A 22,535-nucleotide genomic window follows, 5' to 3' on the forward strand; every position below is an offset into this window, starting at 1 on the left:
GACCATGAATGCCTTCCTGAAGACCAGGGACTCATGGACTTATTCAAATACTAAAATAAACCCCTTCAACATCATCTAACAAAATTCCTCCTACTGTAAATGTACCATAGAAATTCCTCGTGTAAATTTCTGGTTTTGGCTGCGAGAGGAAGGAAATACCACAAAACTGTTGGTGAAGTAAGAAGGGTGAGAGTCGATGAGTGGGATTATGTGTGTGTCTCATGTCGCTTTTGGTAATTAAGTTGCAGTTAAGAACAAGAAAGTTCTCACGCGGAAACGAACCATAGACTTGCAGGGTTGACTTAAAAGCTTAGAGCAGAATATTGATTAACTGATACAGAACATCAGCAGCCACAACTCAAGAGATAAGGGAAAGTGAAACTTGCTGGTACTCTCTCTTCTCTCTTTCATTTCCTGCTCCTTCTCTTCTTGTAAATGCGTTGTAACAGGTGCCGATAAAATATGTACAAATGTTTCTCTGAAAGGGCCTGGGGGAGTTGATTTGCTGGGAAATAACTTGAAAAATATTATAAAGAACAACGTTAATCCTGCAACTTTTTTTTCTCATTTTTTCAGATCTTTGAAAAGTTTTTGCTTTGCTGGAATCGAATTGGCCACTGGGAAATATCAAGAATCCTCATCTTCACAGTTTTCTCGTTGTAAATATCATCTCCCCCTATGAGGGGCTATGATATCATTTGCAACTTATGGAAAATTCATATATAAGAAACATAAATTTTGAACATCTCAGGATTAAACAATAATGAAGAATATAACCATCTAGTAATCACAGTCAAACTCACTAATTGTAGCTGCCAATGCACATGTGATCGCAAAGAACAGTGAGACTAGGAGCAGGCTTTTATCCCTTTATAGTTCCGTGATCTGTATATATAACACCAGAATCCATTGAAGTTATAACAGGGCAGATAACCTTGGTTGTATGCTTAGGATTGCCTATTCCAGCTCAATTTTCTTTTGAATAATCACACCGAATTGGCAACAAAACTTCATTTCTGAAAAATTCTTGAATTTCCAAACATGCATATGAAATGAATACAAGTTTAATTTTGTTTTCCCATTTTTAATATTTTGAACAAGTAAGCACGTCAAGAATTCAAGTGGTCAATACAGTTTGTCTTTGAATAACCAGATTCCACACTCTTCAGGTGTATGCATATACAAACACCGAAGAAACCAACACCAAAGAGCAAAGAAACATGAAAAATTACCTGAAAAGAAAGCAGCCTTTGTGGAAGAGCTCTTCACCAAATCCTTGAAACAATCGATCTTTATCCTTGAAGCAAGAAAGTCCTCATGCGGAAACGTGCCATAGACTTGAAAGGTTAGCACAAAAGCTTAGAGAAGAATATTGATTAGCTGACACAGAGCATCATTCAAAACTTAGAGAAAACGGAAAGTGAAATTTGCAGGTACTCTCTATGTCTCTCTTTCTGAACTTGTGGCTTGTGGATCATATTATATTATGGACTGGAATGGAATGTAACTGTGCTGTAAATGATGTTTACTTTAGTTCCAACTTTTTGTCTTGTTTTCTTTGTTGAGGATCACATGAATTAAACTACAGTTAGTGACTACTTATTGATCATCTCATCTCATCATGCCACTCCAAAAAAAGGGTTACGAATTGGTTCAGCATAGAGATTGATCCCAAAAGTTATAAACTAACAAATTCAGTTTCTTGGGCCATGTCAGAATTGCACGATTTATTTTTTGTAAAAAAATTAAGCTTTTATAAATAAAAATTATATATTATTTTAATATATTTTAAAATTAAAAAATACTTTTAAAAATAATTACTACCACACAACACATACAAAGTAATTATAAATTATGTGGATGTCATTTAATTAACAAGTCGCTAAAACAAAGAAGGCACGTGAAAATGTACTATAGGGTTGACTTAAAAGCTTGGAGCTGAGTATGGATTAACTGGTACAGAACATCAGCCACAAATTAGACAAAAGGGATGGGGAAACTTGCGGGTACTCTTTCTTCTCTCTTTCATTTCCTGCTCCTTTTGTTCTTGCTGGTACTCTTGTCAAGAAAAATAAATGAAAGTCTATTGAGAATGGAAATTTTAAAAAAAATATGCAATAGTATTTTCTAAATTTACTTTTGATTTCTAGTTTTTTTTTTATCTCTATATTTTTTTATTGTTAAATTAGCTCCTATCAACACCTCTTTTTTTTTTAAGTTGGTACAAAGATATCTTATATGTCTGATAAAATAATGAAATATTTTACTTGAATACTTTAATAAGTATATATGTTAGCTGATTTTCAGATTTAATAAGTTTTTACTTGATGAAATATTTATCTACTTCCATGTATTTAATATAGTCATGTTAAATTGGGTTGTTGGCTATGACAATTGTAGCTTTGTTGTCACAATACATTTTAATTTCAATATCTATAGGATATCTCAGCTCCTTAAGTAACCCCTTTATCCATTGTACTTCACATAATTCTTTAGTCATTCAACACTAGATAGAGCAACTACATTTTGCTTCTAATTTTTTTCAGGTTACCAAGTTTCCCCCAACAAAAGTAAAGTGTCATGAAGTAGATTTTTGTTAGTGAGATTTCCAGTCTAGTCTGTATCTGTATAACCAACGATATTAAAGTTATCATTCTTTAAGAAGAGATTCCTCTTCTCGAAAAAGACTTTAAGTAGCTAAGCACTTTCAATGTTGCCTCCATGTGTACTTTACTTGGGTTGTGTATGAATTGACTTACTAGACTTATTGCATATGCGATATCAGAACATGTATGTGATAGGTAAATGAGTTTTTCCACTAATTTTTTATATCATTTTTTATTTATAAGAACCTGATTAGGATGTTCACCTAAACGATGATTTTGTACGATTAGTGTATCTACGGGTTTGTCATCCAACATACATGTCTCAACTAATAGATCCAATACATACTTTTTTTGTGATAGGAATGTGTCTTGTCTTAATCTATAGACTTCAATGCCTAAAAAATACTTCAACCAATCAAGATCCTTTATTTCAAATTCACTTGCTAGATACTTTTGTAATTCTAAAATTCCTTCTTCACATTACCTGTGACTATCATGTCATAAACATAGATAATCAAAGCCATAGTTTTCCCTTCATTTTGTTTTAGAAATAGTGTATGGTTTGAGTTGTTTCGGCTAAATTCATGTTTTTGCATTGCTATACTAAAACTTCTAAACCATGCTCTAGGGGACTGTTTCAGTTCATAAAGTGATTTTTTAAGCCTGCACACCACATTTTCTGCTTTTCTTTCGGTAAAACTAGGGGGGCATCCATGTAGACTTTCTCCTATAAATCTCAATAAAGAAATGTAATATTCACATCAAATTGATGTAAAGGCCAATCCAAATTTGCTGTTGGTGATAGGAGTATTCGGATTGTGTTCAATTTGCCTACTAATGAGAAAATTTCCTGATAGTCCACATATGTATACGTGTATCCTTTAGCCATTAATCTCACTTTGTATCGCTTTATTGTCCCATTTACTTTATACCTCACAGTAACACCTATTTACATTCAACTATCTTTTTCCCAGTTGACAATGTAGTTAGCTCTCAAGTATTGTTATCTTGGAGAGCCTTCGTTTCATCATAAATAGCCATCTTATAGTGTTCATCTACCATGGCTTCTTCAATGTTTTGTAGGACCTATTCTGAAGATACTTTTCCCATAAAGACTTTTATTGCATCAGATATATTAGAGGTTGAGATAAAAATTGCAATGAAATATTTGAACTTCCTTTATTTTGTTTCTAATGAGTACCAACTCGGGGGTATCCCCTAATTATTCCTGTGAGGTAAATTGCACTTTATACGATTAGGTAAAATAAGATAGTTATGAGATGTTACCTCATTTATAGTGTCAAGAATGTCCTTGTGACTTTGATCCTGGTTGTATTGTATATTAGAGAGGGGGTTATTTAATGTGGTCAAAGTATGTAAGTTGGTGTGGTTGGTCTGCTTAGTAATATCTAGTTTTGTTTGAGTGTGACCTTCAGTATGGTTAGTATGAACCCAATCTCATATTTGCTGTTCATTTATATTCTCCCTCTAAAGAATAGAAGGGGATGGTTTGTCGAAAAACTATTCAGTCTCAAGAAAGGTTACATCCATAGTAACACAGAGTTTGCATGAGATAGGATCATAGCACCGATATACTTTTGCCTCCATGATCAAACCAAAGAGTTTTAATGCTCATAGAAAATTGAGTTTGTACAAGGGTGAAAAACTTCTGAAAAACTAGTAGGACATCTATCTTATGTCTTAACCCATAAAACTAAGTGACCCTTTAAAACCAACAATAGTAGTAACAAATACATGACCCTATAAATTAGAGTGAATAATCTTAAAAGGTGCATTGCATTTATTATAATTGATAGGGTAAGTTGTTTGATAATTTTTACCTATTATACAGTCCTTGCATTTGAAACTAGACGGCAGTTCATTTGTAAATAAAGTAAGGAGTAAATATTGTAAATAACTGAATAATGGATGTCTTAACCGATAATGTCATAATCAAATGTCTCATCCTTGCTGCTGTGATAATTAAGCAAAATGAACTTTACCAAGGTCCAAATCATCCATGTAATATAACACTTCTCTCTTAATACCATGACCAAATATCCTATTCATGAGAACATCCTAAAACAAACAAAATAAGGAGTATATTAGCACGCAAGGATTTAAATCTTTTGTTACTTGACTCACTGGTAACAATTTAGTGGAGAGTGAAAGGACAAAAAGAATATCGTGGAGAGTGAACATGGTTGATAATTTCATTGTTCCTCCCCCTATTACCAGATAGATATCACCATTAGCATTAGATATAGCTTGTCATTAAGGAACTGACTTGGTTTTGAAATCATTAGGATCATAGATTATGTGGTTTATTGCCTGTGAATCAATAATCCAATCATTTATATGGTCATCATTGGATACTAAATTTATGGAACAAATTGTACCTAGGTCTCGGGTGGTAAAAGGAGGCTGACCGTCTAGTGGCACAAGCGTGTTTGGGTCTATATTAATGACACATGTTGCTTAGCCATCCTGTTTTTCTTTTTCTTTTTTCCTTTGAGTTCATACCACCACTCTAGATACTCATACAGCTGAAAACAAATATTTTTGGTGTGCTTATTTCCTCCACAATAAGTGCACCCAACCCATGGGCTTTTGTTCTAGCAAAAGATGACCTGTTGGAATTTAGCTCATGTGGACCAAGCCTGGGCGGATGGTTTGTTTATTAAACCATGATGGATCAAAAGTCTTATATTTTATTGTATAGAACATATGTTTATAAATGTAGAATGATAGTCCTTTTAAGGATGGAAATTCTAAAAAAGGACTTTAGTAAATTTATTCACGATTTCTAGGTTTTCTAATATGTAATTTTCTGATTGATAATTTTACTCCTGTCAACAACTCTCTTTTGTCTCTCTTTCGTATCTTTTGTACGTTGTATATATTGTATTATGGAATGTGACTCTGATGTAGATGATGTTTACTTTAGTTCCAACTGTCTTGTTTTCTTTCTTGAGAATCACATGAATTAAACCACAGTTAGGGACTGTTTATTGATCATTTGATCTCATCATGCCACTCCAAAAAAAAATGTTTTGAATTGATTCGGATTCAGCGTAGGGATTGATCACAAGTTATAAACTAACAAATTCACTTTCGTGGGCCTAACATTACAAGATGTGCTTTTATAAATAATTTAGGCATGTATAGCGACATAGGCGTCCTTATGTGAAATGTGCTTGTAAATGCATGGTATCAAATACTGATAAAACATGTACAGATGTTTATCGGAAAGGGCGTGGGGGGAGTTGATTGCTGGGAAATAACTTCTTTTTTCTCATTTGTTTCAGATCTTTGAAATTTTTTTGCTTTGCTGGATTCGAAATGGCTTCTGGGAAATATCAAGAATCCTCATCCTCACGGTTTTCTCGTTGTAAATATCAAGTATTCTTGAGTTTTAGAGGTGAAGACACCCGCAAGAACTTTACCGATCACCTCTATACAGCTCTAGTTCAAGCAAAGATTCGCACATTTAGAGAAGATAATGAAATCCGGGGAGGAGAAAATATCGATTTGGAGCTCCAACAGGCAATACAACAATCAAAAATAGCTATAATCGTGTTCTCCAAAAACTATGCTTCATCAAGATGGTGCCTTGATGAACTTGTAATGATCATGGAGCGAGTGAGGACTGGTAGCTGCATAGTTTTTCCAGTATTCTATGATGTGGATCCATCCCAAGTCAGAAAGCAGACAGGGAGCTTTGCTGCAGCATTTGTGGAACATCAAAAGCATTTCAAGGAGCAGATGGACCGGGTGAATGGGTGGAGGATTGCTTTGAAGAAAGTTGCAGATGTAGGAGGAATGGTTTTAGGAGATGGGTAAGTTGTATCTTCTGATGAAACTACACATAGCATAACAATAGAATGCTGGTTGTGAACTCTTAATTTGTTTACTTTTTGGAGTTAAGCATTTAGAGGATGCCTGATAATACCACTCTCAATTTAGAGAAACTATACCCCTCCCCCAACTCAAGAGAGCATAGAAGAAAAATAAAATAAAAATACTTTTTTGTCTCGTTTCCTTCTTAAATACTTGAAAAGGTAATGTTTTATATATACATTATTCCTTCTTTTTTTCCATTCATGATTTGGTTTTAATAGGTGGTGATAACGAAACTATAAAATTAGCCATCAATCATTGACACGCAGCCTGGTTTAATTTCTTTTGTCCAAGATAATTATTTTTTAGCCAAATGTTGTTTATTTTTATACTTTAAAGAGAGACTACTAATTATCATATACTGTATTTTTCTTTCTGTTGTAGATATGAGGCACAATTTGTCCAATCTATTGTGGAGAAGGTCTCAATGAAATTGGATCGAAAAATATTTCAGGTCCCCCTTCATTTCATTGGAAGAGATCTTCTAATAAATTGTATCAACTCATGGTTGCAAAATGGCTCTGATGGTGCTGCCATTGCTATACTCTGTGGAATTGGTGGGGTTGGGAAGACAGCCATAGCAAAGAGTGTTTATAACCAAAACTTTCATAAATTTGAAGGCACGAGCTTTCTATCAAATGTTAGAGAAAGGTCAAAAGAATCCAATGGTGTAGTTTGCTTACAGAGGCAACTTCTTTCTGATATCCTAAACAAGACTGTTGATGAGATACATGATGTTGATGAAGGGATTATAAAAATTAAAGATGCATTATATTGCAGAAAAACTTTTATTACTCTCGATGATGTAGACAAAAGGGAGCAATTCAATGCAATAGTTGACATGCAAAACTGGTTTTGTCAAGGAAGTAAAATCATTGTAACAACTAGAAATAAGAGTTGGATTGTGGCTGATGATGAGTTTGTCGAGTTCAAAGTTAAACCTCTAGATGACGAAAAATCACTTGAGCTTTTCAGTTGGCACACCTTTGGACAAGCTCACCCTGTTGAGGATTTTACTGATCTTTCTTGGAGAATAGTAAATCATTGTAATGGACTTCCATTAGCCCATCGTGTTATTGGTTCTTCATTATCTAGAAAAAGAAGACAAGTATGGGAAAGCATATTACAAGAAATGGAAGTGATTCCTAACTGTGAAGTTCAAAAGGTTCTTAGAATAAGTTATGACTCTCTCGATGATGATTATCAGAAGGACTTATTCCTTGATATTGCATGTTTCTTCAATGGCATGGATGAGGATTATGTATCTACGATACTAGACGGGCTTGGTGTAGGTGCAACGTATAGGGTTGACAATCTCATCGATAGATGTCTTCTGGAAATAGACCAAAAGAAAAGGTTGTATATGCATCAACTCATAAGAGACATGGGACGGCAAATTGCCCGCCAAGAATCACCCAAATGTCAAAGAATATGGCATCACACAGAAGCTTTTACAATATTGAAAGAAACAATTGTAAGTACCTTGTTTTGTTGGTATGTCTACATGATATTTAGGCATCTTAACATGTTGGTCATTCTTTTACTTTCATTTTTATTCTACTTTTACTATTTTTGAAGCAGGATGCTGAGAAATTGCGTGGCCTTATCCTAGATATGAATGCATTAAAGAAAGATAATTGCACAGAAGTTATTTGTACTGATTCAATGGTTCGCCACAAGCATGACTTGTTTCAACACTGTCCTCTACCTACATTCCTCTCTTCAGAATGGATTTCCGAATTTTTCTGTAGGGAACAAGTACAAGTTGGCCAAACAAGTTTATTTCCCATCCCCAGCACGGATGTTTTCAGAAAGATACAAAATGTAAAATTCCTCCAACTAAATTACATGAAATTCTATGGAAGTTATGAACACTTCCCCAAGAACTTGATATGGTTATGTTGGCATGGATTCTCTTTGAGATCCATGCCAAGGCACTTTTGCTTAGAGAAGCTTGTGGTTCTTGATCTATCCAAAAGCAGTCTAGTTGATGCTTGGAAAGGCAAACTGGTATGTATATCACCTCTCTCTCTCCCTACATCTTTCTCTCCTATTTTCAATTGATAATAACTAAATTCAAGTGTTTTTGCAGTCTCTTCCAAAATTAAAAATTCTTGATCTCCGTTACTCGCGTGATCTCATTACAACCCCAAATTTCTCGGGTCTCCCAGTCCTTGAAAAGCTAATACTTGAAGGGTGTGTCCATTTAGTTCAGATTCATGAATCTATTGGAGATTTACATTGTCTGGTGATCTTAAATCTGAAGAACTGTAAGAGTCTTTTAGAGCTACCAGAAGAAATAAGCCGTTTGAGTTCACTTCAATTGCTTCATTTAGATGGTTGCTCAAATCTTGATGGCTTGAATATGGGGTTAGATCATCATCAGGGGCGTAGGTTGCTTCAAAGTGATGGAATTGTTGCAAGTACATCATACATTGCATCTCTTCTGTTGAAGCTATTCGTTCCCTCTATGTTTTCAGCAAGGAAAAAATCGAGATTTACCTCCTTTCCATTGCCACCATCCTTGGTGTCACTAAATTTAAGTGATACTCCACTTCGTTTTCTTCCAGAAAACATTAAGGACCTCAGTACACTCAGATTCCTGGTTTTAGAAAGATGCAATATGCTTCAGATCCTCCCAGAGCTTCCATCCAACTTGGTTGTTTTAGATGTGTCCTATTGTTATTCACTGCAAGCACTTGTAAAACAAATCCCTTTTACCAGAGCACGTGATTGTGATCAATTAGTTCAATTCCAAGATTTGATTAAACTGGAATTGATCCAGAAGGCTGACACACACATTTTCAGAATAATGGAAATGGTCAGCGTTGAAATGCAGCCAAGGCTTTTTAAGGTCCTCCCTCACCCGTTTTATTGTATTTCAACTCTACATTTTTCTACTTGAATATCTAGAAAGTTTTTGCCTTTTTTCTTTCTATAAATTTTGTTTTGATGGAACAGATACAGCTTCGGAACAACATATTCCACGTTCTCATTTACAATGAAGGAAATGAGATGTTAAGGTTTTATGAGGAAGGAGAGGAGTGGCTGATCCAGAATGAGTTTGGAGAGCACTTGTCATTCAAAGTATCCACTCCTGCTGCGCACCGGATATGTGGCTTCAATATATTCACATGGTTTTCTTCCACGTCAGAATTAAATATCGTAACTGATCCTTTTAGTCTTGTAATAAAAAACAAAACCAAGGGAAGAAGCATGGTTTTTGACTGCTTTGGTTTTCTCCTAGATTTATGGGTTGAAAAAGGATGGCTATGGATAAGCCACTGTAAAAGCGCGGTCGATGATCTTGGGTTTGATGATGGTGATGAATTCAGTGTTTCAGTGTTGATGGATGATCCACGTGTTCAAATAAAGAGGATTGGTGTACGAATACTGCATGAACAGGAAGGATCAAGGAATGATTATAATATTATCCAATCATACAATGAAGCCCATAGCAGCAGTTGCAGCAGCTCATCAGACAGTAAGGCTATCACAGCAAACAGTAGGAGCTCCTCCTGGGACAATCGAACTCTCGGTGATGGATATGTAGCAAAAGCAGGAATAGCTTCTCAACTTTTTAGACATTATTTTTTGCTTTACCCGTTGTAATTATGATTTTATTAAACGTATATGCGTGTTTTTTTGAAAAGAAATAAATGGGGGAGGGAAGAGAGTAATGATAGGGTGGAATTGAACAACTAGAGATTTGGTATTATTATATATCTTCAAGCTTTTTTAAGCAATAAGAGTTTTAGAGATTTTAATTTCTCTTTTCTTCAATTAGCTCTAGTAGTGAGACTGTCTTTGGTTTGCATCTTTTTTTTGCAATTAAGCACGCCGATTTGGTTCTTCACTAAGCTTTTGACTCGGTGGTCAGCTCGATTCTTGTAACAACCCGGTTTTTCCAAGCCCAACACAAACAGTAATTTTTTTTTTTTATATATATATATATATATTAATCAACATGGTGCCGGAAATCAAAGAACTTGAATTCTCACATCATCAAAATACAATCCATACAATCACCATTTCATTTAAGAGCGAATCTTACACAAGCACATAATATTAAGTTGCATGATTTGAAGTTCGTATTAAAATATATACATGGACATGAGTTTGCATTCTTATCCTACTAATAGTCATCACAATTTTAAACAAAAAGGATCTAATAAAAGTTATACATTTAGTACATTAATCCATACAAAATACATTGTGATTTAAGATACATCTACATAGTTCCTTGCAAAAGTAGGTTCCCGTGTATCGGGTTTCCTAGACATCTCGTTGGTGTGAAGTCCCTGCAGCAGTACAAACATTTAAGAGAATGCAAATATTTAATAATAATAAGAATGGTAACTCACGGTTTGGCAATTAAATAAAACATTAACAATTATAATTTCTTCATGTATTTGCTACAACAACTAGTAGTACATATAGATACACAAGTTTTCGGATGCCATTCGCCAAAACTAGTCATTCATTTGTGTCGGCCATCCATGGCGAAAGCTGCGTCGCTGCCGATCCAGAATCGGCAGCGGAATCTGCGTCGCTGCCGATTTCTGTATCGGCAGTGGAATCTGCGTCGCTGCCGATTTCTGTATCGGCAGCAGAATCACTCTTTTATCCCGGCCATCCATCCGTTTGGATGCCATTAGCCGAAGCTAATCAGTCCTTCATCTCGGCCATCCATTCGGACGCCATTAGCCAAAGCTAATCATTCTTTGTCCTGGCCATCCGTTTGGATGCCATTAGCCGAAGCTAATCACTCCTTTGTCCCGGCCATCCTTTCGGATGCCATTAGCCGAAGCTAATCATTCTTTTGTCCCGGCCATCCCTTCGGACGCCATTAGCCGAAGCTAATCATTTTTTGTCCCGGCCATCCGTTTGGATGCCATTAGCCGAAGCTAATCACTCTTTTGTCCCGACCATCCCTTCGGACGCCATTAGCCGAAGCTAATCATTCTTTGTCCCGGCCATCCGTTTGGATGCCATTAGCCGAAGCTAATCACTCTTTTGTCCCGGCCATCCATTCGGATGCCATTAGCCGAAGCTAATCAATCTTTAATCAACATTTAAGTGTTCATCAATCTAATATCGGTTCTAACAATATGATAGTACTCAAGTTAAAATATTTCAAGATTCAACGTAAGAAAAAGGAAGGTGCAAGTCACCTACCTGCTCCACCTGTGGGTCGATCCTGTCTTGATGATGGTCCAATCCCGACCGCACCACCTAAGACATCAATAGTCACAAATCAGCACAGTTGCATTTATTTTATTTTTGAATCATACTCATCATCACACTTATTTCAAGAGTTCATATGTTCACATTCAAGTGTTCCATATTTTACACTATCATAACATGAGATTGTTACTAGCATTTAAGTCATTCCTGCCTAGGAGGCTTATTGTAGGAATTCGGCAGCGAGAACTGGTTCGCTGCGGGCTGCCAGTTCGGCAGCGACCACTGTTTCGCTGGCGGCAGCCAGTTCGGCAGCGAAAACTGCATCGCTGCTGGTGCCGCAGTTTCGCTGCACAACGCACAACTTGGCAGCGAATATCAATTCGCTGCAGGAAGTTCAGTCGCGGCAGCGAAACATAATTTCGCTGCGCCACACACAAATCGGCAGCGAATATCAATTCGCTGCAGTAAGTTCCGTTGCAGCAGCGAAACAGAATTTCGCTGCGCAACACACAAATCGGCAGCGAATATCAATTCGCTGCAGCAGGTTCAGTTGCGGCAGCGAAACAGAATTTCGTTGCGCAACACACAAATCGGCAGCGAATATCAATTCGCTGCAGCAGGTTCAGTTGCGGCAGCGAAACAGAATTTCGCTGCGCAACACACAAATCGGCAGCGAATATCAATTCGCTGCAGGAGGTTCCGTTGCGGCAGCGAAACAGAATTTCGCAACTCGGAACCATCAATTTCAGCACATAGTTCTTCAACAAAATTCCAGCAATAACATCACAGCAGAACACATTAAATTCCAGCACTAACATCACAGCAGAACACATTAAATTCCAGCAAGAACTTCACAGCAGAACACATTAAATTCCAGCACTAACATCACAGCAGAACACATTAAATTCCAGCAAGAACATCACAGCAGAACACATTAATTGCAGCAACAATCATCACAACAGAACACATTAATTCCAGCAGCAACATCTCAACAGAACACATTTAATTTCAGCACCAACATCACAGCAGAAACACATTCATTCCAGCAGAACACACACACATGCATGCTGGCTTACCCCATAGTTAAAGCCAGCTTCTACCATAATTGTTAGATGTTCTGAAATTGACTTTATTTCACTTCTGTTTGCTAGATCTCCTAGTTAATTTCAGTTTCCCCCATAGTTGGCTTAAGTCTTAGATTAATTTTTCTTAGGGCTTTTCTTCTTCATTTTCGTTTTTGATCTTAAGGGGGAGAGGAAAGGGAGTTCCATGACCCATACCTTCTGATTTTAACCAAGTTTGAGGAAGGTTTGACACTATTCTTTTCTCTTCAGCTGTTGGTTCTCCTCCTTCTTCTTCCTCTCACGTTTTCCAGCTCTCTTTTTCCTCTCCTCTATGCAGCTGCCCACTCCTCTCTCAAGTTCTCATCTCTCCCTCACAAGCTCACAAGACACTCTACTAGTTTGATTCACGTTTTTGATGTGAAAGGGGAAGGGAAGAATGACATGCAGCTGCTGGTTTGGGAAGAAGATGGGTCCTTCTCTCTCCCCTCTTTGTATTTATACTACCCATCAAATGAATTGGGTTGTTTGGGGGTGGGTTTAGGTGTGTCCTTATCCTTGTTTGGTTTATCTAAAACCAGTTTTTACCCCTCCCTCCCGGCTGTGCATCACTGTTGATTGAGAATTCGGCAGCCCAAAACTGCGTCGCTGCCCAATCCAGAATCGGCAGCGAAAACTGCGTCGCTGCCAAAACCAGAATCGGCAGCGAAAACTGCGTCGCTGCCGATTTCTGCATCGGCAGCGAAAACTGCGTCGCTGCCCAATCCAGAATCGGCAGCGAAAACTGCGTTCATCATCATCTTTCTCTCTCTCTTTCTCTTTATATATATATATATATATATATATATAGACATATATATATTTTCGTTTGGGTGTTTACAATTCTTGACTTGGTCTACCGAATTGCTAAGATGATTACCAGGTTGAGGAAGAGGAGGATAGGCAGCGACTTGGGATTGTCCAGGCAGTGGGAGACGAAGAGCCAAGGTTATTCAAAAATCATTTTTTATGGAAAATAGGTCACTATTGAAATCCCTTTACCCGTATTGTTTTTATTTATATTTAATTAAATAAAAAAATATCATAAAATAAGTAGTTCATGTTTGTATTTAAATAATTAATTAAATTAAATTAAAAGAACAAAATATCTTGAAAAAAAAAAACTAGGTTTAACAAAGAAGGACAAATAAAAAGTCCTGGCATAACCGAGGTTATTTTCAAAATCCTATAAGAAACAAATAAAAAAAATAACAAAGTCCAATCTTTAATTAAATAAATGTTGAATGATAAAAGTAAAAAAACTTGAGTTTAAAAAAAGGAGAAAAAAACAAGGAAACTTGGGTGAACTTTCTAAACCTGGGTTAATTTTTCAAAATCACAACCCGTGAAATTCTAGACCCTAACTCAATCAAAAAAATCCAATTTCCAACCAATTTAGTGTAGAGAAATGAAACTTGAAAAAAAATCAATTTAAAAAATTACCCTAGGCAAAAACAAAATAACAATCAAAAGAATGAGAGTCAAATTTGATAGGAAAAAAAATTAAAGGATGAAGTCATAAAATAAATTCAATTACAAAAATTATCTCAAACAAAATGAATAGCAATTAAAAGAATGGAGACCACATATGACAAATAAAAAAAAATAAAAGAGGGTGAAATTAAAAAAAAAATTATAAATCATTTCAAATAAAATAAATAGTAATCAAAAGATCATTAACCAAATATGAAGGAAAAACAAAATGAATGGCTGCTTTGAAATTTAGCAAGGTAAGTTGCAAAAATCAAGGAGAGAGAGAGAGGGAATGCTTGTCGACACCAAATTGAAGGTCAGTAAGCCACAAGCACAATAAAAAGGCCACCAAAACGATTTGAATGTCACCTAGAAGCCACCATTTGTCTACCCCCTCCACACAATGCTCGAAGGGAGCAGGAGCAGCCCACGAGCTGTCACTTGCATTGCACACAACATTATCTTTTTAAAAAATAATATTATACTTCTAAAATTACTAAGGCGCTCCTATATCAACATGATTATATATATATATAAAACCATAATGAGAATACTAAAATGCCCTTGACTACCAGTGAATGAGATTTTACTTTTTAGAAGTAGCTTAGTTATTTTACTATGTATAAAAATTAAAAATACAAAAATACCCTAGGCATAAGTTTTAAAATTTTTTACTTTAAAGGTAATATAGTCATTTTACTATGCATCAGAAATGCAAAAAGACCAATTTATCCCCCTATCAATATGATTATGACTTTAAAGGTAATGTAGTCATTTTACTAGTCATCTTTTTCCATTATTCATAGCATATTAAAATTAAAAAAACAAACAAACAAACTGATTGAGGTGGTAAATTTACTATGCATCTAAATGTAGTACATTGGACATTGCGTGCAAGAATAGTATAATGACTATTTTGTACTTCCAAAAAAAATTCAGTTGCTTAGCTTTTGGGGTAGTATTGTCACTATCAAAAAATTAATAAATACAAACGGAAATACTAACGAAAATATTATGTTAATAAATTGCAATGAATTTTACCAATAGAAATATTTTCTAGGTATATACCGAGAAAATCATAGTGGGAAAAAATTAAAACAAAGCCAAAAAATATGATGACATGTCATTTATGGAAACAGAATTACCGACGTAATTTATTTTGGCGGTAAAATCATTGGTAAATTATTAACATTGTTCATCATGTCAATTATAAATGGAATCACCAACGGAAAATTCCATCAATATTTTCCAGAGAGCTCTAAAACTGTTCACTTTCCAATTGCACGATTAATTATTGTTCTTTATAGCAAATATCACTGATGAATTGAAAAGTCGTTAGTATTATTTGGCAAGTTTCTGAAAAATTTTGATTAAATTGAAGTTTTAAATTAAATATTACAGATGAAATCACCAACAGATTGAAAAGTCGTCGGTGATATTAGGTTGTTTGTGAAAAAAAATTATGAAATTAAAATTTTAAATTAAATATTACAGAAAGAATCACCAACGGAATGATTAAACATATTAATATTTAATTATCCTCGATAAAACGTCCCAATAAAAAGCCTAGAATCTCTAATTTCACAACAGATAGACCTCCCTTCTTCTTCTTCTTTTTCTTCTTCTTCTTCTTCTTCTTCCTCATATGTAAAAAAAAATTAGCATCCCTTCTTCTCTCTTCAACTCCTTCTCTTCCCCTTCATGCTCAAGTATATCTTCTTCTCATTTCTTCTTTCCTCTTCTCAGTTTCTTTTAATTAATATACTTTACAAATTTTTTTTTCTCTTCTCAACTTCACTTACAACTACATTAAAGTAAGATTTTTCTTTTTTTAGTGTTTTTTTCACTATATTTGTTTTTTATTTTATTTTTATATTTTTTTTTGTTCTTAATAATTGTATGAATGTTGTTGTAGGATATTTTTTTCATATAAGATCAATTTTTAGTTGATTTATTTTTAGCAATCGCAACTTCATTTTTTTTCATATGAATTTTTTTTAGTTGAATTTATTTTTTTGTGTTATTTATTTGTTGCAAATTTGTTTGAGTTGATTTTCTTCTCTTTTTTTTTTCCAAGCAACTCAGTTTTGAGTATTATAGAGTGTTGATTTATATTAATTTAATTATTTTATAGTTTTGTAAAATGGATTTGTTTTTAAAATATTTTTAAATAATCACCGATGGAATTACATGTGGTATTTTCCCTAAGGAAATACCGACGGAATGAAGCGAGTAATTTTATTTTTTTTGCACCCATCAGTAAATCCATTGGTAATAATATATTTTTTTATTACTGATGGACTTACCGACAAACAAAAAATTACCAACAAAAGATTCACTGATGGAGCATTTTTTGTTGTGATTTTGTCGATAAATTAATTACCAACAAAATGATAGTACAAATACTGATGGAAAATTTCATCGATAAATATAAAGATTGTGGTAATGTGTAATTGCACAAGAACCAATTAGTCATTATAATATTTATTGAGGTCAAATAAGTCTGTTTACTTTTTAATTACATAGTGTAATGGCTATATTACCCTTGAAATCAAAATAAATCTACCTTTGATAAAGGGGCGAATTCATCTTTTTGTTTAAAATGCAATGTCAATTCACTTGATTTCTCCCTTAATTAGAAATTTTTAAACTTGGGTCTAATGACTTATTTGTCTTTTCAATGTGGTCGTTTTGTAATTAGGGGATAAATATAGGGGCAAATATGTATTTTAAAAAGAATAATTGATATTTTAGAAATAAATGCACAGTGAATTTACTTGGTTAACTCTAGAATCATAAATTTTTAAACTTAGGTCTAGGGGCTTATTTGTTTTTTCATTGTGGTATTTCATAATTATAGGGTTAGGATAGGGGCAATTTCATGTTTTAAACGTAAGGATTAATGTTTTTGAAAGAAAAGTTGTTGGCGCATAGAAACCGCTTCGTACGCTTTAAGTGGAGTGTGCAACAACATTAAAAGGTTGAAATTATGCAATCAGAGCGGTGTTTGAAAGCTCTCGGCATTCATGTTTAGATGAGGTGGCACATGCAGCAATTTGGCTCCAATGACTTTTTCTTTCATTCTTTTCCTTTTCGCTCTCTTCGTCTCGAAAAATGCACTGCCCAATCAAAAAATTCATGTTGTCCTCTATTTTTTTAAATATATATATATATATATATATATATATATATATTTGATTCAATCCTCTTTGTATTTGTTGTATGATTTTCATCTTGATTCCTTTTGTGAACTTTAAATTTGTTTTTTAAGCTCTCCCTATATTGAAATGTTATTTTTCCTCATTTTTTGTTTTGGTTTCAGATTTGATCCCTTTTCTTTTGATTTTAAGATTTTTGTTTTGATTTCTTTTGTAAAATGTTTGGATATTTTCAATTTCACCCTTGAATCAACGAATGTTATTTTCCCGCTTTTTTTTTTTTTGTTTAGTATTTGGTCCTTATTCTCTCCTCTTTTTTCTTTTTTCTATTTTTAGGCTTTTTGTCAAATTGAATTTTTTTTTTCAATGTCATCCTCTAACATTGAAATGTTATTTTTCCTCTTATTTTGTTTAAGTTTCAAATTTGATTCTCTCTTTTGATTTTGACTTTTTTTGTAAAATATTTGATTTTTTTATTTCACCTTTAAATCAATGTTATTTCCCCCTTTATTTTTTGTTTAACATTCGGTCCTCATTCTTTTATATCAATATTGTTTTTGGTCTTTTGTTAGATTTTTTTTTAATTTAATCCTCTAATATTGAGTTGGTTAGGAATTGAGGGTTGTGGTCTTCTCCGATTGGGTTACACCAAACTCATGACTAAAGTAATAAGTTTGAAATGTTAAGCCGGGTGATATTGCCATTTTTATCCTTTTTTAAAATTGATTTTTTTTTTATTCTATCCTTCGATACTTTACATTCTATCTTCTTTTTTTCCAGTTTTTTTAAAACTTATCACAACCTCATGCATGGGTTGTGTGTCGGCAAGCGCATTCAGGTTCACTTCGATCATTTCTTTCCCTTTTACTTTTTATTTTCTTTGTGATGCTCTTGGTTAGAATGAAATGTATCTTCATTGATTTGTTTTTTCAATAATTTTTTTTTATCATAATCACTTTTTTTTTCTTAGTTTGATGCATCTTATGTCTTTATATAAGACAAACTTATTCGACCCCAATTGTTATTTTAAAATACAATTACAGTCTTTTGACTTTCTCTTTTAAAGCTTTTTGTTTTTCAGCTCGCAACATAGCGTGCATGGGTCATGGGACTAGCAGTTGCTAATGTTAGAAGCTACACCGCATAGCAACAATGAATGTTGTTAGGATTACCTGTTAGCACCATTGTTAGGATCACATATATTAGCAATGTCTTAAAAATTTTATGTGTTATTTTTTTTCAAATATTTTCATCATTAACAAATGACATCTATGAAAATGAATAAATTTCCTCCAACCTAAAAAGGAGGAAATTTTCGTCCGTCATTGAAAACCAAGCCGCCATTCTTGCGATTTCTGTGAAGCAAAATGGGAATGACTAAAAGTGGAGTTGTCCCACTACATTGCAATACAGTTTGAATTATGACGAGAAAAAAAACCGTGTTCATTGAACCGCGTTTGATCTAAAAAAAAATTAATTTTTTTAAAAATTATATTTTATTCAAAAAACTATTATTTAATATTATTTAATAATACTATATAAATTGGAAGGAAATTGCATGATGACGTAATATTTATGGAATTTAATTGCAATTCCAATTTTGTTTCTGATGATATTTTACCTGATTTTGTTGCACGCTCAAAAAACCATTAAAATTATAGTCCTTATCGGATGAATTTCATACGTGATGAAATTATAGATAAGTTAATGGAATAATTAAAAATATTTGATATAAAATATGATTTATTTAATGATGTAATTGTGGTAGTTAAATCTACAATATTTAAATTAAAAACCATCAATATATATATATATATAACCTCAATTTGAAAAGTATTTTTTTTAACCAAACACATTAAACTACTTTTTGTTCAACCTCAATTTTAACCACAGTTTTAACCAAACATATATTTTTTCCAAATCAACCTCAATTAAAAGTATTTTTTATAAAACAATTTTTTTCAAACCACAACCACAACAACTATCACAATATCAAAAACACTTTATACCAGCAGAAGAGATGGCAAGCAATCAAAGGCAATTCGAGAATGACCAAATCAGGAAGAAATCTTTGTGGAAGGAGATGAACGCAGAACAAGAGCACAAATCAGTGGATCCTATGGAATATTGTGGCCATTGTTGCTTGTAACCCAACATTCATACAAGATGTAATTCTTTTGTACAGACAATTTATTCCTAGTTTATTTTAGTTACTAGCTGCTGATGTAATTGAATTTCAGTGATTTGTTTTTGGATAAATCAATTATTCGTTCATCAATATAGTTTAATTACATAACTTTGTCAGTTTAGAGTCTTTAGACAAGCTTAATTAACTTGTGGGGTTTTGATTCTTTGTAGTTCTCAAAATGTTGACAAGCCAGGTTATTTTTGAACCAGACTGTAACCAGACACTCTCTTGCCCTAAAAGTTTGGCTAAGCGATCGTAATTTTATCCTCAAGATATAAAAGTTTGTCCAACTTGGTAACGCTGCCTAGAGCATTTCACATTCTAGTCCCTTGATTGCCTTCCATTAAATGGCATATAAACAAAACATACATCCAAGTCACAAACCATTTGAAGGTATTATAAGGATTGAGGATCGGATTCTCGACCATATATGAGAACAGTACAGTTATGGCAAGGAAATGTTAAGGATGATAAATAAGTTTTTGAGAGTACATGAGGTTAGAGTGGCTACTGATACTGTTATTCTCCTATATACAAAACTGGGTGCTGAAGTGGGGTAAGTTTACAGTAAACCCAACTTCTTGCCATCCTCAAGTTGTAACTAGGTGAGGACCAATGCTAGGAAGCACGCACGAATAAGTTACATATTTGATGCTGTCTACGAGCACGACTACAAAAATCCGAGAAAGTGACTTTGGGGTGATTACGCCATCAACATCACTGTCGCCAGCCTCTCTAGGATCAACAAGGACAGAGACAACCATTGGAGAAACCGATTTATTACCCTGAAAGCTCTCCTTATGAGTGTTCCTTCCCGCGTGTTCTCCAGTGATATTGAGATCCGATCCCGCGAGAGGAATTGGAAGGCCACGGAGGATCCTTCTATTCCTCCCCTTGTTGAGGCGAGTAGAATTGTTCTTCTGGTGCTTTGCTGTCACATTGGCAACTGAGGAAGCAGGAACTATGGCTCCTGGTGTTGGTGAGACATCAAACTGGAACACTTCAGTGCACATACCCGAACTCAACAATGGCCCTGAGAAGAAAATTAAGCAATCACGCGCTGTTAATAAGTAGCATAAAACCAAAAAAATGGAGTTACAAACTCCAGTTTCTTTAGTCCTGCAAGGTGCAAATAAATAATGTCCAGAGAATTGTCAAAAAGGAAATAAACAATCTTAAATCAATAAGCTGTGATTTGAAGGCAGAGCAAAGGTGCAGTAACTAAACACTCAAGTCCAACAATCCAAATTTTCAGTCAATCAGTCAACGGAATTGCAAATACATTTCCTTTAGAGCTCCCAAGTTTCCAGGATTCCCATGCAGCCGTTCTCACATTCTTTGTTTTCTATTCAACTCATCATCTGCCATTACTACAGCCGAAACTCTAATAACATCCATTTTCATTTTTTTGACTTCTTTTTGATGAGTGAGAATCTATTGGTATCTTTGAACTTAAGAGGCCGTAAAAGCATAAATGATTTTGAATGTCCATAAACCACCAAAATTAGGTTTGATCCATTGTTTACTAAGTGAACAATGACAAGAAACATACATTAACCAGAATGCCGCTGAAAAAAACAAAATTTTAAATTTCAATGGACAGTTTATATTAAAAACGTAAAAAATAGCAATTTTACTGGCAGCCTATATGCATACATGAAGGGAATAAAATGAGTGACAGGCATAATAATTACCTGCAAGGCCTTCACGGAACCACTGCTGCAGTTTGCCTTTAGCTGCAGAGGACTTCACATTGTCCTTCGAAGTGTCAGCAGATCCAGAAGCAAGGGCCTTCTGTCGCTCAGCATGAGTTCGGTACACATGAGAATGCCTCCCTCTATTGTTACCAACATCAGGAATAGCCAGTGCTGTCTGCTTAGAGATATTCACTTCAGGACTTTCATGAGAGGCCATAGCTCTCTCGCTTGCCAGAATAGAATGAATTATCAAGTTTCCATCTATCTTCACAAGCTTATCGTTTCTTGGCACATATAAAGATGCAACGAGCTGTTCACTAGCATTACCAAACTGACCAAATTCATCTGATCCAGGTACATGCTCAGCAGCCCCTTTATTTGCAGAATCATGCTCTGGACACCCTGTACGACCTCTCAAACAATGTATTTTATCATTAGACAACCCAACACCGACATTTTCTTGCGACCCATTTGAGTGCCCATCAACAATCAAAACCCTTCCCTTATGCTGATCCAAAAACCTCTCACTACCAAAACCAAACCCACTAATTCCACTCTCTCTAACTCCTCCAAACTTAACATCCACCATAGGAGCCAGCCCACCAAACAACAAAATAAAAAATACCAAACCAATCAAACTAACACTAGCAACTTTCTTAGTTTTACCCTCGCCTTTCTTACTCTCAACCTTCTTAGTCTTTGCCATAGGAAAAACAGCTTGTTGCGGTTTCCAATCTAGGAATCGGAACCAATGGCACTTGAGACCCTTGAGGCTTGACAACATAAGGCGCACACGGCACCCATGGATAAGGCGCCATGGGTGCGTACATTGGTGGCGGGCACGCACTGTTCCCATTCAATTGTTGTCGCAAAGTAGCATTTTCAGCCATAAAATAGGAAACTTTACCATTCAAATCAGCTATAGTCGAATGCATTGCTCTCACCTTATCTTCTAATTCCTCAACATAATGCTTCTTCCTTTGCCTAGACAAATGCGCACTCTCCCGATTCCTCACCAACCTCGCCCTCCTCTTCTCCTCTTCTTCACTCGAAACCACACCCCCACTAACATCAACACTCACATCTTCACCCTCAGCTTTCCGGGACTTCAAGTTCCGCATAACGTCTCCATTTTCTCCATCACCCATTTCTTTTTTCCTCTTAGTCAACGCAATCTTATCATTTTTCAAGTTTCTGGCACTTTCAGTTTCAGTTTTCACAACTTT

General features: G+C 34.8%; 2 protein-coding genes and 1 long non-coding RNA gene across 4 annotated transcripts; 1 reads left to right on the top strand and 2 right to left on the bottom strand.

The window, feature by feature from the left end:
* Positions 1-694: 694 nt before the first annotated feature.
* LOC140954703 (uncharacterized) lies at positions 695-1,653 on the bottom strand. Its single transcript, XR_012168152.1, has 2 exons — positions 1,233-1,653; positions 695-885 (listed from the first exon to the last, which is right to left on the bottom strand). It is a non-coding gene; the product is annotated as an uncharacterized lncRNA (long non-coding RNA).
* A 4,261-nt stretch (positions 1,654-5,914) lies between these two features.
* Positions 5,915-10,276, top strand: LOC118033110 (disease resistance protein RUN1-like). Of its 2 annotated transcripts, none has more exons than XM_073405219.1 (5): positions 5,915-6,445; positions 6,891-7,980; positions 8,085-8,516; positions 8,599-9,360; positions 9,468-10,276. In XM_073405219.1, exons 1-5 carry the CDS (start codon positions 5,949-5,951, stop codon positions 10,116-10,118), a joined length of 3,432 nt encoding a protein of 1,143 aa, XP_073261320.1. In that variant the 5' UTR covers positions 5,915-5,948; the 3' UTR covers positions 10,119-10,276. The 2 variants fall into 2 exon arrangements, with proteins under 2 accessions (XP_073261320.1, XP_073261321.1); XM_073405220.1 differs by having other exon boundaries at positions 8,088-8,516.
* Positions 10,277-20,057: 9,781 nt separating this feature from the next.
* Positions 20,058-22,529, bottom strand: LOC118033192 (bZIP transcription factor 17-like). The gene is given in 3 exon segments (XM_035038085.2): positions 20,058-20,645; positions 21,307-22,030; positions 22,032-22,529. Coding segments are annotated over 3 exon segments (1,593 nt in total). The 5' UTR covers positions 22,458-22,529; the 3' UTR covers positions 20,058-20,202.
* Positions 22,530-22,535: the final 6 nt, after the last annotated feature.

The sequence above is a fragment of the Populus alba genome, chromosome 16 (assembly GCF_005239225.2).
Source record: "Populus alba chromosome 16, ASM523922v2, whole genome shotgun sequence".
Classification (NCBI taxonomy): Eukaryota; Viridiplantae; Streptophyta; class Magnoliopsida; order Malpighiales; family Salicaceae; genus Populus; species Populus alba.

Coding starts and splice junctions, on each gene's coding strand:
- LOC118033110 (XM_073405219.1), top strand. CDS start 5,949: ATGGCTTCTGGGAAATATCAAGAATCCTCATCCTCACGGTTTTCTCGT. Junction 7,981..8,084: donor CAATATTGAAAGAAACAATT/GTAAGTACCTTG, acceptor CTATTTTTGAAG/CAGGATGCTGAGAAATTGCG. Junction 9,361..9,467: donor TGCAGCCAAGGCTTTTTAAG/GTCCTCCCTCAC, acceptor TTGATGGAACAG/ATACAGCTTCGGAACAACAT.